The 14656-nt window shown below is 62.6% G+C and overlaps 2 protein-coding genes across 2 annotated transcripts in view; both read left to right on the top strand.

Annotated features, from left to right (window-relative positions):
• Positions 1 to 445: 445 nt before the first annotated feature.
• On the top strand, positions 446 to 1424 carry LOC132533938 (keratin-associated protein 5-2-like). The gene has a single exon (XM_060177317.1). It carries the CDS (start codon positions 510 to 512, stop codon positions 1224 to 1226), a length of 717 nt encoding a protein of 238 aa, XP_060033300.1. The 5' UTR covers positions 446 to 509; the 3' UTR covers positions 1227 to 1424.
• Positions 1425 to 6991: 5567 nt separating this feature from the next.
• Positions 6992 to 14656, top strand: part of NADSYN1 (NAD synthetase 1) — a 25364-nt gene continuing 17699 nt past the window's right edge. The window contains exons 1-6 of the mRNA XM_060177268.1: positions 6992 to 7141; positions 8616 to 8676; positions 11010 to 11126; positions 11206 to 11259; positions 11475 to 11564; positions 13815 to 13866. Of these exons, the coding sequence (XP_060033251.1) occupies positions 7057 to 7141; positions 8616 to 8676; positions 11010 to 11126; positions 11206 to 11259; positions 11475 to 11564; positions 13815 to 13866 (459 nt within the window). The 5' untranslated portion in view covers positions 6992 to 7056. The remainder of the gene's footprint in view (positions 7142 to 8615; positions 8677 to 11009; positions 11127 to 11205; positions 11260 to 11474; positions 11565 to 13814; positions 13867 to 14656) is intronic.

A 14656-nucleotide genomic window follows, 5' to 3' on the forward strand; every position in this document is an offset into this window, starting at 1 on the left:
CAACGCCCAGAGCCACCGTAAGCCAGAGCCGGGAGGCAGGAGCTACGGAGCTTGTCCCCCATGGCCTCTCCTCCATCACTGGGGGTCTTCCATATGGAGGCGTTTCCTTTGCCAGGCAGAAGCCTTCTGCAGGAAGGCGACTCCTCTGATTATTTTTGGTTTGGTTTCCTTTCAATCTCGAAACAGTTGAAGTTGATAGAACCTTTTAATGCAGAAACTGCAGAGAATCAGGGGCAGATTTCACAGAGGCCCCAGGACACACAGGATGTCACTAGGAGTCACCCATCTGCCGGGAAAATGCAGCAGGAAGCAGCCTTGAGGGCAGCCAGCACGTGCTTGGGATCCAGAAAAAGCGGAGGCACCTGAAGGGACAGAATTAGAGGAAGCAGGAAGCGGGCACGTGCCCGGCTGCCCTGCCAGGTATATAGAGGCCCCGCCCGACCCCCAGCTCCACACCCACCGCCCTCTCACCTGCTCCTCTCACCTCCTCACCTCAACCCACCACGACCATGAGCTGCTCTGGCTGTTCCGGAGGCTGTGGCTCCAGCTGTGGGGGCTGTGGCTCCAGCTGCTGTGTGCCCGTGTGCTGCTGTGTGCCAGCCTGCTCCTGCTCCAGGTGTGGCTCCAGCTGTGGGGGCTGCAAGGGGGGCTGCAAGGGCTCCTGTGGGGGCTGCAAGGGGGGCTGCAAGGGCTCCTGTGGGTCCTGTGGGTCCTGCGGGGGCTCCTGTGGGTCCTGTGGGGGCTGCAAGGGGGGCTGCAAGGGCTCCTGTGGGTCCTGTGGGGGCTGCAAGGGCTCCTGTGGATCCTGTGGGTCCTGTGGGGGCTGCAAGGGCTCCTGTGGGTCCTGTGGGTCCTGTGGGGGTTGCAAGGGGGGATGCAAGGGCTCCTGTGGGGGCTGCAAGGGGGGCTGTGGCTCTTGTGGCTGCTGTCAGTCCAGCTGCTGTAAGCCCTGCTGCTGTCAGTCCAGCTGCTGTCATCCCTGCAGCTGTCAGTCCAGCTGCTGTAAGCCCTGCTGCTGTCAGTCCAGCTGCTGTCATCCCTGCAGCTGTCAGTCCAGCTGCTGTAAGCCCTGCTGCTGTCAGTCCAGCTGCTGTAAGCCCTGCTGCTGTGAGTCCAGCTGCTGTAAGCCCTGCTGCTGTCAGTCCAGCTGCTGCCAGCCCTGCTGCTGTGAGTCCAGCTGCTGCCAACCCTGCTGCGTCCCCGTGTGCTGCCAGTGCAAGATCTGAGCCTTGTTCAGCCCCGTCAGCTCTCAGGGGATGTTTCCTGAGTGGTGAATCCGGGCTGTAGCTGCCTCTCCTTATCTAGGCATCATCCCTCCATCTCTCCGTTCACCTGTGTATCTGTCTCCATCTTGTGCGCTAGTTTCTCTCTGTCCTGTTACTAAATAAATAAATAAATAAATAAATGTCCTAAGCTTTCACCAGCATCCAGATGTTTGACTTCTGTGCAGAGGACGGGGCCGCAGCAGAAGCCAGCAGAGCATGCTGGGGGCAGGGGGTCCTCCCGGCCTGTGTCCTGATGCAGACCTGAGCTGCCCGTCTCCGCAGACAGGACACAGGGGTCCACGGGGAAGGGGATTCTCCCCTTCAAGGCCGGAGCCCTGTCCTGCATCACAGTCTCTGCAGTGACCTCGCTCACCGTCACAGCTAAGGGGGCGCTGGGGCCGGGTCAGGAGCCTATGGCTGTGGGTCCCTAAGCTGTGAGCTTGTCTGCTGAGCCCACGTCCTGCTCCTTGCCCTGCTGGGAGGGGGGTTCTAACATAGCTTGTGTCTGTCTTCCACCCCTCACACTTAGAAGATGAACCATTTCCACTTGTGAGGGCTGGGCAGCCAGCAGCAAGGTTTCCTGCCTTTCCTCTGAGGTCCCTGGTTCAATCTCCAGCACCGCCATAAGCCAGAGCTGAGCTGTGCCGTGGCCTGCCTCTCTCTCTCTCTCCCTCTGTCTCATCTCTCTGTGTGTCTCTCTTTTTCCGTCTCTCCCTCCCTCCTCTCTCATTTCTCATTTAAATAAATTAATATTCTTTATCCCTCTGGCAGCATGGACCAAAATTCTTACTGGGGAGCAGAAGGTCGAGTTCTGGCTTCTGTAATTGCTTCTCCGCTGGCCATGGGTGTTGGCAGGTGGACCCACACCCCCAGCCTGTGTCTGTCTGTCCCTAGTGGGGCAGGGCTCTGGGGAGGGGAGGCTCCAGGACACATGGGGTGAGGGCGTCTGCCCAGGGAAGTCAGAATGGATTCCTGGTAGTGTCTGCATTTTGTGGCTGAAAAGCAGTAAGAAGCAGGACAAATTGTTTAAAAAACAGGAACCCAAAGGTGGGAATAGAGCAGAAGTTAAGAAGTCTATTTTAGGTATGTTCCACGTGGCCTATGACTTTAGTAGTTTCTGCCTGAGCCTGACAGCGCAAATGCAGGTGGGCTAAAGGTCTTGTCTGGGGAGACGGTGTCAGAGTTGGGACTAGGACTAGAGAGCCGGGTCAGGGCAGAGTAGCTCCCAGATACGGGAAAAGTGTATCAACACCGTTAACTCTAGACCCCACCAGTGTGACCCAGGGTCCAGACCTACTCCTACTTAGCACAGAGGCCTGTGTGACCTCTGCATGCCTGCTCCCTGTGAAGAATCTGGGTCCACACTTCCAGAAGGTGAAAATAGAGGCGCTCCCAGTGGAGGGAGGGGAGAGGGACCTCTGGTGGTGGGAATTACATGGAACTGTACCCTCTTATCCTACAATGTTGCTAATCATTTTTAAATCACTAATTTAGGAAAAGAAATTGAAGAAAACAAATAAGGATACAAACTGCCGGGCTCCTCTAGGTCAGGGCGAGGAAGAGAGCGAAACCAGAAACAGAAGTGGGCTTTATAGGGTGAACCCAGAAGAGGCAAGTCAGGAAGGAGATGCCGGGAAAGGGGGTGGAGAATACAAAGAGTGGGAAGGTAGAAAGCTTCCGGAGCAGCAGTGGCTGGCGTTTTAACTGTCAGGGCAGTTCCGGAGGTAGAAAGAAGATAGATGAAAGGAATGGATGGGGAGCATACAGGTCCGTGAAGGACGATGAATGACCTAGTGGGGCTGTACTGTTAGATGGGAAACTGGGGGATGTTATGCAGGTACAAACTATTGTGTTTACTGTTGAATGTAAAACATTAATTCCCCAATAAAGAAATAAATTTAAAAAAAAAAAGGAATGGGTGGGGAACCTTTCAGGCAAAACAGTGATTATGTAAATGGGCCATAGTGTCAGCCATGGGGGGGGGAGCATTTCTTTCTAGTGGCCATAGCTAAGTGGGAATAGCACGGGGTGGTGGACTGCACCAAAGTAAAGGACTCTGGAGCAGGCGGTGGGTCCAGGTCCCAGACAGGATGGCAGACGAGGACCCGGGAGGGGGGGTTAGAGTGTGATGGGGAAACTGGGAAATGTGACACATGGATCGACTACTGTGTCCTCCTGCCGACTGTGAACCATTAATGCCCCCAATAAGGAGGGGGAGAAAAGAAAGGCAAAGCTCGGGCAAGCCAGTAGTGACGGTCATGGTGGGGCTTCCTGTGACAACGTAGGGAGCTGAGGGCCCAGCGTGGAGCCTTCAACCTGAGTTTCAAGCGCAGTCGCAGCCACAGGTGGAAAATGAGGGGCCGCAGGTGGCGCACCTGGCTGAGCACAGGCACTCAATGCACACGGTCCCGGGTTCAATCCCCTGGCCTCCACCTGCAGGGCGCACCTGGCTGAGCGTGGGCACTCAATGCACATGGTCCAGGGTTCAAGCCCCTGGTCCCCACCTGCAGGGCGCACCTGGCTGAGCCGGACACTCAATGCACACGGTCCCGGGTTCAAGCCCCTGGCCCCCACCTGCAGGGCACACCTGGCTGAGCGCAGGCACTCAATGCACACGGTCCCTGGTTCAATCCCCTGGTCCCCACCTGCAGGGCGCACCTGGCTGAGCGCAGGCACTCAATACACACGGTCCCGGGTTTAATCCCCTGGCCCCCACCTGCAGGGCGCACCTGGCTGAGCGCAGGCACTCAGCGCGCACGGCCCCGGGTTCAAGCCCCTGGCCCCCACCTGCAGGGCGCACCTGGCTGAGCGCAGGCACTCAGCGTGCACGGTCCCGGGTTCAAGCCCCTGGCCCCCACCTGCAGGGCGCACCTGGCTGAGCGCAGGCACTCAATGCACACGGTCCCTGGTTCAATCCCCTGGCCCCCACCTGCAGGGCGCACCTGGCTGAGCACAGGCACTCAATGCACACGGTCCCGGGTTTAATCCCCTGGCCCCCACCTGCAGGGCACACCTGGCTGAGCGCAGGCACTCAGCGCGCACGGCCCCGGGTTCAAGCCCCTGGCCCCCACCTGCAGGGCGCACCTGGCTGAGCGCAGGCACTCAGCGTGCACGGTCCCGGGTTCAAGCCCCTGGCCCCCACCTGCAGGGCGCACCTGGCTGAGCGCAGGCACTCAATGCACACGGTCCCTGGTTCAATCCCCTGGTCCCCACCTGCAGGGCGCACCTGGCTGAGCGCAGGCACTCAATACACACGGTCCCGGGTTTAATCCCCTGGCCCCCACCTGCAGGGCGCACCTGGCTGAGCGCAGGCACTCAATGCGCACGGCCCCGGGGTTCAAGCCCCTGGCCCCCACCTGCAGGGCGCACCTGGCTGAGCGCAGGCACTCAGCGCGCACGGCCCCGGGTTCAATCCCCTGGCCCCCACCTGCAGGGCGCACCTGGCTGAGCGCAGGCACTCAGCGCGCACGGCCCCGGGTTCAAGCCCCTGGCCCCCACCTGCAGGGCGCACCTGGCTGAGCGCAGGCACTCAGCGTGCACGGTCCCGGGTTCAAGCCCCTGGCCCCCACCTGCAGGGCACACCTGGCTGAGCGCAGGCACTCAATGCACACGGTCCCTGGTTCAATCCCCTGGCCCCCACCTGCAGGGCGCACCTGGCTGAGCACAGGCACTCAATGCACACGGTCCCGGGTTTAATCCCCTGGCCCCCACCTGCAGGGCGCACCTGGCTGAGCGCAGGCACTCAGCGCGCACGGCCCCGGGTTCAAGCCCCTGGCCCCCACCTGCAGGGCGCACCTGGCTGAGCACAGGCACTCAGCGTGCACGGTCCCGGGTTCAAGCCCCTGGCCCCCACCTGCAGGGCGCACCTGGCTGAGCGCAGGCACTCAATGCACACGGTCCCTGGTTCAATCCCCTGGCCCCCACCTGCAGGGCACACCTGGCTGAGCGCAGGCACTCAGCGCGCACGGCCCCGGGTTCAATCCCCTGGCCCCCACCTGCAGGGCGCACCTGGCTGAGCGCAGGCACTCAGCGCGCACGGCCCCGGGTTCAATCCCCTGGCCCCCACCTGCAGGGCGCACCTGGCTGAGCGCAGGCACTCAATGCACACGGTCCCTGGTTCAATCCCCTGGCCCCCACCTGCAGGGCACACCTGGCTGAGCCGGACACTCAATGCACACGGTCCCTGGTTCAATCCCCTGGCCCCCACCTGCAGGGCACACCTGGCTGAGCGCAGGCACTCAGCGTGCACGGTCCCGGGTTCAAGCCCCTGGCCCCCACCTGCAGGGCACACCTGGCTGAGCGCAGGCACTCAATGCACACGGTCCCTGGTTCAATCCCCTGGCCCCCACCTGCAGGGCGCACCTGGCTGAGCACAGGCACTCAATGCACACGGTCCCGGGTTTAATCCCCTGGCCCCCACCTGCAGGGCACACCTGGCTGAGCGCAGGCACTCAGCGCACACGGCCCCGGGTTCAATCCCCTGGCCCCCACCTGCAGGGCGCACCTGGCTGAGCGCAGGCACTCAGCGCGCACGGTCCCGGGTTCAATCCCCTGGCCCCCACCTGCAGGGTGCACCTGGCTGAGCGCAGGCACTCAATGCACACGGTCCCGGGTTCAAGCCCCTGGCCCCCACCTGCAGGGCGCACCTGGCTGAGCGCAGGCACTCAATGCACACGGTCCCGGGTTCAAGCCCCTGGCCCCCACCTGCAGGGCGCACCTGGCTAAGCGCAGGCACTCAGCGCGCACGGCCCCGGGTTCAAGCCCCTGGCCCCCACCTGCAGGGCGCACCTGGCTGAGCCGGACACTCAATGCACACGGTCCCGGGTTCAAGCCCCTGGCCCCCACCTGCAGGGCGCACCTGGCTGAGCGCAGGCACTCAATGCACACGGTCCCGGGTTCAATCCCCTGGCCCCCACCTGCAGGGCGCACCTGGCTGAGCGCAGGCACTCAGCGCGCACGGCCCCGGGTTCAAGCCCCTGGTGCCCACCTGCAGGGCGCACCTGGCTGAGCCGGACACTCAATGCACACGGTCCCGGGTTCAAGCCCCTGGTCCCCACCTGCAGGGCAAAGCTTTGCGAGAGGTGAAGCAGGGCTGCAGGTCTCTCTGCCTCTCCCTTTCCATCTCCCCCCCTCGGTTTCTGGCGGTCTCTGTCCAATAAATAAATAATGATAGGACATATTAAAAAGAAAGTTTGAAACAAAGCCAGGCAAATGAAGAGCGAGCAGGACAACTCGGAACCGCCTATGGGGAGGAGAGACGGGGACGCCGCGTGCAGGTGGGCAGCGCAGAGCCCACGGGCGGAGGGCGCCACCCCCGGGGCAGCGGGCGCTGCGTGCGGGAGCCCGATCTGCAGGGGGAGCGGCTGCAGGAGCTGCGCAGGTGCAGCTCGTGGTCCCAGGTCGCGGTGACAGAAGCAGGCGAGCCCGCCACGCTTGCACCGCAAGGGTCAGAGGCCAGAGGTCGGGGTGGGGCAGGTGACACCCGGGGCCAGGCTTCCTGGTGCGCAAGCGCGGGCAGGAACCAGGGGGCGGGGCCACCGAGAGGGCGGAGCCACAGGGGGCGTGGTCCTGAGGGCAACTGGGCGGGTCTCCGTGCTGCGCAGGCGCGACCCGACGCTCGGAGCCGCGGGAAGGGGCGGGTGTAGGTGGGGTGGGCGTGTCCACGTGGGTGGGCGTGGCCGGGAGTACAAGTTGAGGTCCAATCAGCGCGCGGGCCCGGCCCGGGGGCGGGGCCAACGTCAGCCCCGCCTGCACCCAGGTCTCTGCGAGCTCCTCGGGCGACAACGGCGGGATGGGCCGCAAGGTGACCGTGGCCACTTGCGCGCTCAACCAGTGGGCCCTGGACTTCGAGGGCAATCTTCAGAGGATTCTGAGGAGTGAGAGTGGGGGCCCGGGCGGGGGCCGGGCCGGGCCGGGGTGCGGGGGCGCTGGGTTGGGGACAGTGGGATCGCGGAAGTGACTCGGGTCCAGGGCCCCGTGCAGGGGCGGAGGGGTCACGGTGCTTGGACACGTGCGTGCAGGGGTGAGGGAAGGCGGGGCTGCGGAGGACGGGGAGGAGGGGCCAGCCCTCTACTGTTGCCCCCACCCCCGGGTGGCCTTGGCAGGAAGAGATGCAGCGCCCTCCAGCATGGTCTCTGGAGCCGCAGTGTGTGGGTGGGTGCACGGGGGTGGGTGCATGCAGTGGGTGCATGCGGTGGGTGCATGCGGGTGGGTGCATTCGGTGGGTGCACGCTGTGGGTGCATGCGGGTTGGTGCATTCGGGTGGGTGCACGCAGTGGGTGCATGCGGGTGGGTGCATTCGGGTGGGTGCATTCGGTGGGTGCACGCAGTGGGTGCATACCGGGAGAAAGGGTGAGCCTGCCAGCCCGGGGAGTGGACACTGGGCGCCTCGCGGCTGCAGGCTGTCCCCGGGTGTGGGCTGCAGAGGGAGGCCCCAGCTTGTCTGGGTGCCCAGAGCAGGACCCGGGTGAGTGACCCGTCAGCCCCGCCGACCCGCCTCCCCTTCCTTGTGCACCACCTCCTCAGAGCAAAAGCTGGGTGCAGGGTCCATGCCCAGAGTCCCCTGGCTGCCGGCCCCACCCTGCCTCCATGCCTCTGCGGGGCCAGGGGTCACTCCCACCCCCACCGGTGAGCAAGGTGCAGCCTGCAGACTGGAGCAGGCCCGGAACCGCTCCGTGCCGGTTTGTGGGTGCTGATTGACTGATTTTTACTACAGTTTTGTTTTTGTTTTTTGCCTCCAGGATTACTGCGGGGCTCGGTGCCTGCACTACGCATCCACTGCTCCTGGAGGCTCTTTTTCCCATTTTGTTGCCCTTGTTGTGCTTGTTGTAGTTGTTACTGCTGTCATTACTGTCGTTGTTGGATAGGACAGAGACAAATGGAGAGGGGGAGAGAAAGACAGACACCCGCAGACCTGCTTCACCGCCTGTGAAGCGACTCCCCTGCAGGTGGGGAGCCGGGGCTTGAACCCCTTGTGCTTTGCGCCACCTGCGCTCAACCCGCTGCGCTACTGCCCGACCCCCTTACTACACTTTTTTGTTGTTGCCATCGGGGCTATTTATCCCTGGGGTTGGGCACCAGAGCTACGAATCCACCCACCCATCGCTCCTGGCGGCCACTTGTTTCCTTTCTTTATTAGATAGGACAGAGAGAAATTGAGAGGAAAGGGGCATAAAGAGAGAGAGAGAGAGAGAGATGCCTGCAGCCCTGCCTGTGAAGCTTCTCCCTGCTGGTGGGAAGCAGGGCCGAGCCTGGGTCCTCACGCTTGCAGAGTGTGTGCCCGGCTCCCACCTCCTTCTCTGGCCACGCCGCAGGCTCTGGGACCCCCACCCTCTCCCTCTGCTCACGCAGGTATTGAAATCGCCAAGCAGAAAGGAGCAAGATACAGGCTTGGGCCAGAGCTGGAGATATGGTGAGAACAAGCCCGTCCTGCCCCACCCCTCCCTGCCCCACCCCTCCCTGCCCCACCCCTCCCTACCTTTCCCCTCCCTGCCCTGCCCTGCCCCTCCCCTCCCTGCCCTGCCCCTCCCCTCCCCTCCCTGCCCTGCCCTGCTCCTCCCTACCTTTCCCCTCCCTGCCCTGCCCTGCCAGGGTTGGGGGCTCTGGCCACAGACGTGCCCATCTAGGGGACCACCAGAACCCGGGGCCACCACCTAGTGTCCCTGCCCCTGCTCAGCTCCTCGTTTGTTTAAGACTTAAAACGTGTCTACGTAAAACATTTTTTCGAGTTGAAAGAGAACCCGGAGGACCTGCCAGCTGGTTTCTGTGCAGTGCTGGGGCCACACGGGGGGGTCATGCTTGTGAGGGGGGTGCTTCACCGTGAGCTGCCTCCCCGCCGCCGCTCCCCGGCACATCTCACACAGAGCGCCACGCGCTGGGCTTCTGTCCCCGCATGGAAGTCGGAGGTCCCAAATGGCCTGCTTCCTCTGAAGGCCCGGGGGTGGTGCCGGGGTCCTGCCGGCCTCCTCCCGCACCTGCCATGTCCTTGTCTTGTGCTCGTGTCCTTCTAGTCCCCACTTCCATCCGTCTTCCTGAGTGGTCGGTCCCTCTTCTGTCTTCTTTTAGTAGAGCACTGTTCAGCTCTGGCTTATGGTGGTGCAGGGCATTGAGCCTGGGGCTTGAGGAGCCTCAGACATGAGAGTCTGTTTGCATAACCGTTATGCTACCTACCCCCGCCCACTTCTGTCTCCTTAAGGACTCTGGCCTTGGTCTGGTGGGCCGCCTCTGAGGGCCTTCCCTGAACTGTGCCAGGTCCTGGGGGTGAGGATGAGGATGAGCACAGACCTTTCTTGGGCCAGCACCCGGCCCACGCCAGCGGGGCCTTCGGGGAGGCTGGGCGCGTTGCCTGGCCTGACATCTCGCCCCTACTCCCGGCTGCGTTTCTTCCTTACAGAGTGATTAACTCAGCAGTAAGAGCGAGGGAACGGTGGAGGGAGAGACCCGGAGCTGTGGCACTGTGGTCGGACATCACACGTGTGACCTCGTGCTCGAGGGCCCAGTGCTTTATCCGCTGAACCATTGTGGCCGCTCTGCTGCGAGCCCATCACCATGGCTTCGGTCCAGTCAAAGGCTAAGAGGCTTTTGATAGGAGAAAAACCTTTTTTTGATACTTTATTTATTTATTATTGGATAGAGACAGAGAAATTGAGAGGGGAGGGGGAGATAGAGAGGGAAAGAGACAGGGGCCAGGTGGTGGCACACCTGGTTGAGCACACATGTTACAGGGCACAAGGATCTGGGTTCGAGCCCCCGGTCCCCACCTGCAGGAACAGAGCTATGTGAGTGGTGAAGCAGGGTAGCAGGTGTCTCTCTGTCTCTCTCCCTCTACCACCCTCTCCCCTCTCAATTTCTGACTGTCTCTATCCAATAAGTAAAGATAATAAAGTTTAAGAGAGGGGAGTCGGGCGGTAGCGCAGCGGGTTAAGCGCAGGTGGCGCGAAGCGCAAGGACCGATGGAAGGATCCCGGTTCGAGCCCCTGGCTCCCCACCTGCAGGGGAGTCGCTTCACAGGCGGTGAAGCAGGTCTGCAGGTGTCTGTCTTTCTCTCCTCCTCTCTGTCTTCCTTCCCCTCCTCTCTCCATTTCTCTCTGTCCTATCCAACAACGACGACATCAACAATAATAACTACAACAATAAAAAGACAACAAGGGCAACAAAAGGGAAAATAAGTAAATAAAATTTGAAAAAATAAAGTTGAAGAGAGAGGAGAGAGACAGAGAGACACCTGCAGACCTGCTTCACCACTTGGGAAGCTTCCCCACTGCAGGTGGGGACTGGGGGTTTGAACCCTGGTTCTTGTGTCCTGTAAAGCGTGTGCTCAACCAGGTGCGCCACCCAACCCCAGAAACAACACTTCTTTGGATAGGAGAGAAGAAACAGGGGAGACAGAGCACCAGCTTGCTGGTCTGAGGCCCCCGAGGCTGCAGGTTCAACCCCAGCACCATCTGGTACCAGAGCTGAGCGGTGCTGCGGCACCCGGCCTCTCCCCCTCCATCCCATCCTCTCATAGAAGATGCATTCTCCCTCCAGTTTCATCCTCGTGATAGGAGAGAGTACATCTAAAGGTGGCTTCTGAGGGCCTCGCCCCAGGGCACACCGTGCCACTTCTGGTGTCCTGCCTGGGCTGCAGGGCGCGGGCACCTGAGGGGCAGGAGACGACGCCCCGGCTGGGCCGCACCCCTGCACTCTCGCACCCCTCTGGCCGGCGGCCCGGCCGGGGCTCACCTGCCCGTCCCTCCCTCACAGCGGTTACGGCTGCTGGGACCATTTCTACGAGCCCGACACCCTCCTGCACTCGCTGCAGGTGCTGGCGGCCCTGCTGGAGGCCCCGGCCACCCAGGACATCGTGTGCGATGTGGGCATGTGAGTGCGGGCCGGGCAGGGGCGCACCGGGCAGCAGCAGCGCCACCGTGCTCCTCACACGTGGCGCCTGTCTCTGCAGGCCCGTCATGCACAGGAATGTCCGCTACAACTGCAGGGTCATCTTCCTCAACAGGTAGGCTGGGCCCAGGCGGGGGTGAGGCCTGGCGGGCGGCAGGTGGCGGCGACGGCTCTCTGGGCCCTGCCGTCCTGGACGCTGGGTCCTTCGGGCCACGGGGAGGCGGGCAGGCGGCTGCAGGGTCCCCAGACGTCTGGGCGAGCCCCTGCCCTCAGCCCCCGGCCCCACCCCTGCGCGTGGCCGGTCACACAGCTGTCCCCGCTCGCCCGCAGGAAGATCCTGCTCATCAGGCCCAAGATGGCCCTGGCCAACGAGGGCAACTACCAGGAGCTGCGCTGGTTCACGCCCTGGGCCCGCAGCCGGTGAGTCCCCGCGGAGCCCCAGGGAGGGCGGGACGGGGCGGGGGGGGGGGCGGGGCGGGACGGGGCGGGACGGGACGGGGCGGGGCGGGCCAGAGTGGGGCAGGAAGGGGCAGGGAGGGGTGGGGCGGGTTGAGACGGGGCGGGGTAAGACGGGGCGGGGCAGGATGGGGGGTTGGGCAGGGCAGGGTGAGGTGGGGCGGGGCAGGATGGGGGTTGGGCGGGTCAGGGCAGGGTGAGGCGGGGCAGGGCAGGATGGGGCGGGGCGGGGCAGGATGGGGCGGGGCGGGGCAGGACGGGGCGGGGCGGGGCAGGGTGGGGGGGTGGGGCAGGATGGGGGGGTTGGGCAGGGTGAGGCAGGACGGGGTGGGACAGAGCAGGATGGGGCGGGGCGGGGTGAGGCGGAGCGGGGCGGGGTGGGGCAGGGCAGGGTGAGGCAGGGCGGGGCGGGGCAGGATGGGGGGTTGGGCAGGGCAGGGTGAGGCGGGACGGGGTGGGGCGGGGCAGGATGGGGCAGGGCAGGGTGAGGCGGGACGGGGTGGGGCGGGGCAGGGTGAGGCGGGGCGGGGCAGGGTGAGGCGGGGCGGGGCAGGGTGAGGCGGGGCGGGGCGGGAGCGCCTAGCTGCATGCGGGCACCGCCCTGACCCAGACACCGGCAGCTCTGTCTACGCAGGGCTGCCCCAGCACCTGTCCGTTCTTCCTTCTGCCCTCCCTCTCCTCTCTCTCCCCCCTCCCTGCCTTTTTAATATATATTTTATATTTTATGTTTTGTTTGCTGGAGCTCTGCTCTGGCTTCTGGTGGCGCGGGGAACTGAACCTGGGATGGTAGAATCTCAAGCATGAAAGTCCTTTTGCCAAACTGTCATGCTATCTCCTCACCCCTTTCACACCAGTCCAAGGCCTGGTGCGTGTGTGTCTGCGTGTGTCTGTGTGTGTCGGTGTGTCTCTGTGTGTGTGTGTGTGTGTCTGTGTCTCTGTGTGTCTGTGTCTGTGTGTGTGTGTCTGTGTCTGTGTGTGTCTCTGTGTGTGTGTCTGTGTGTCTGTGTCTCTGTGTGTGTGTCTGAGTGTCTGTGTCTGTGTGTGTGTCTGTGTCTCTGTGTGTGTGTCGGTGTCTCTGTGTGTCTCTGTGTTTGTGTGTGTGTGTGTGTGCGCGCGCGCGTGTGTGTGTGTGTGCGTGTGTGTGTGTGTTTAGACAGAGGCAGAGGGGCCAGGAGATGGTGCACCTGGTTGAGGGCACATGCTACAATGTGAAAGGACCCGGGTTCAAGCTGCAGTCCCCACCTGCAGGGGGAAGCTTCATGAGTGGTGAAGCAGGTCTGCAGGTGTCTCTCTGTCTCTCTCCCTCTCTATCTCCCCCTCCCCCCTCAACTTCTCTCTGTCCTATCCAATAAATATATAAAGATAATAAAAAATATTGGGAGTCAGGCTGTATCGCAGCGGGTTAAGCACACATGGTGCAAAACGCAAGGACCGGCGTAAGGATCCCAGTTCGAGCCCCCGGCTCCCCACCTGCAGGGGAGTCGCTTCACAGGCGGTGAAGCAGGTCTGCAGGTGTCTGTCTTTCTCTCCCCCCTCTGTCTTCCCCTCCTCTCTCCATGTCTCTCTGTCCTATCCAACAATGATGACAACAATAGTAACTATAACAGGGCAGGGGACACAGCATAATGGTTATGCAGACAGACTCTCATGCCTGAGGCTCCAAAATCCCAGGTTCAATCCCCGCACCATCATAAGCCAGAGCTGAGCAGTGCTCTGGTGTTTCTCTCTCTCTCTCTCTGCATCTCTCTAAAAATAATAAAATAAATAAAATTAAAAAAAATAATAAAAACTGGGAGTGGGGCAGTAGCACAGCAGGTTAAGCGCAGGTGGCACAAGGCGCAAGGACTGACATAAAGATCCTGGTTCGAGCCCCCGGCTCCTCACCTGCAGGGGAGTCGCTTCACAGGCAGTGAAGCAGGTCTGCAGGTGTCTGTCTTTCTCTCCTCCTCTCTGTCTTCCCTTCCTCTCTCCATTTCTCTCTGTCCTAGCCAACAACGACGACAATAATAACTATAACAATAAAACAACAAGGGCAACAAAAGGGAATAAATAAATAATAAATATTTAAAATATATATTTAAGAGAGAGACAAGGATCAGAGGGTGCGAAAGAGGCGCCAGCCCTGAAGCCGAGCTGAGCCTGGCATCGTGTTGGCACAGCCCACACCGCCCAGGCGAGCTGCTCTGCCGACCCCACCCCGCCTCCCTTTTCCAGGCAGACGGAGGACTACTTCCTCCCGCGGATGATCCAGGCCCTCACCCAGCAGGTGCGTGGGGCACACAGCACCACCAGCCCACCCTCACGGCCCAGGTCACGGTGGGGGGATTCTGTGTCTGCGGTGGCCGAGGCCGTGGCGTCAGAGAATCTGCAGGTTGAAGGGCCCTGCCTGGCCCGCTGGGTGCAGGGGTGCTGGGGACGGGGCCCTGGGGGTGAGGATGGGGACGAGGACAGGACTGAAGCTGAGGGGCCTTTGCACACCGGGACAGACAGACGCCCTGCTGACGGCAGCCCCTGCGCTCCTGAGCCCCTCCCTGCCGCTCTGAGCCCTGTCCAGGCCTGCCTCGGGGTTGGGGGTGCAGGCCCTCTCCCGGGGCCCCCAGGGAGGCCGTCCTGGCTGCAAAGGGCTCCCCGGCCACCACAGGAGCGAGGGCCGGCTCCTCGGGTCTGACCACCCCCGTCCTCCAATGTGACACACAGGTTGGGGGCCCTCACTCACATGCCTGGCTGGAAGCCTGGCCTCCAGGTGGATTGTGGGAGACAGCAGCCCTGAACTGAGGCCACTGGAGCTTGGGCTTCGAGGAGGAGGAGGAGGTTGGGAGGGGAGGAGGCCGGGAGGGGAGGAGGGCCCTTTGCTCCGGGGAGGGGAGCCTCAGCCCCCCTGTGTGGAGGTCACCCCACCCTGGGAGGGCACAGCGGTGCAGCCTCAGCCGCGGCTGGGAGCTCCCTCTCTCCTGATTAGGGCCGTGGCTCTGGGACGGATCCCCGCTCCCTGCCACCGGGGCCTGGCAGCGGGGCGCAGAGGGAAGGCTTCAGAGCGCGGCAGGCTCAGGGCCAAG

This window comes from Erinaceus europaeus, chromosome 17 (assembly GCF_950295315.1).
Source record: "Erinaceus europaeus chromosome 17, mEriEur2.1, whole genome shotgun sequence".
Classification (NCBI taxonomy): domain Eukaryota; kingdom Metazoa; phylum Chordata; class Mammalia; order Eulipotyphla; family Erinaceidae; genus Erinaceus; species Erinaceus europaeus.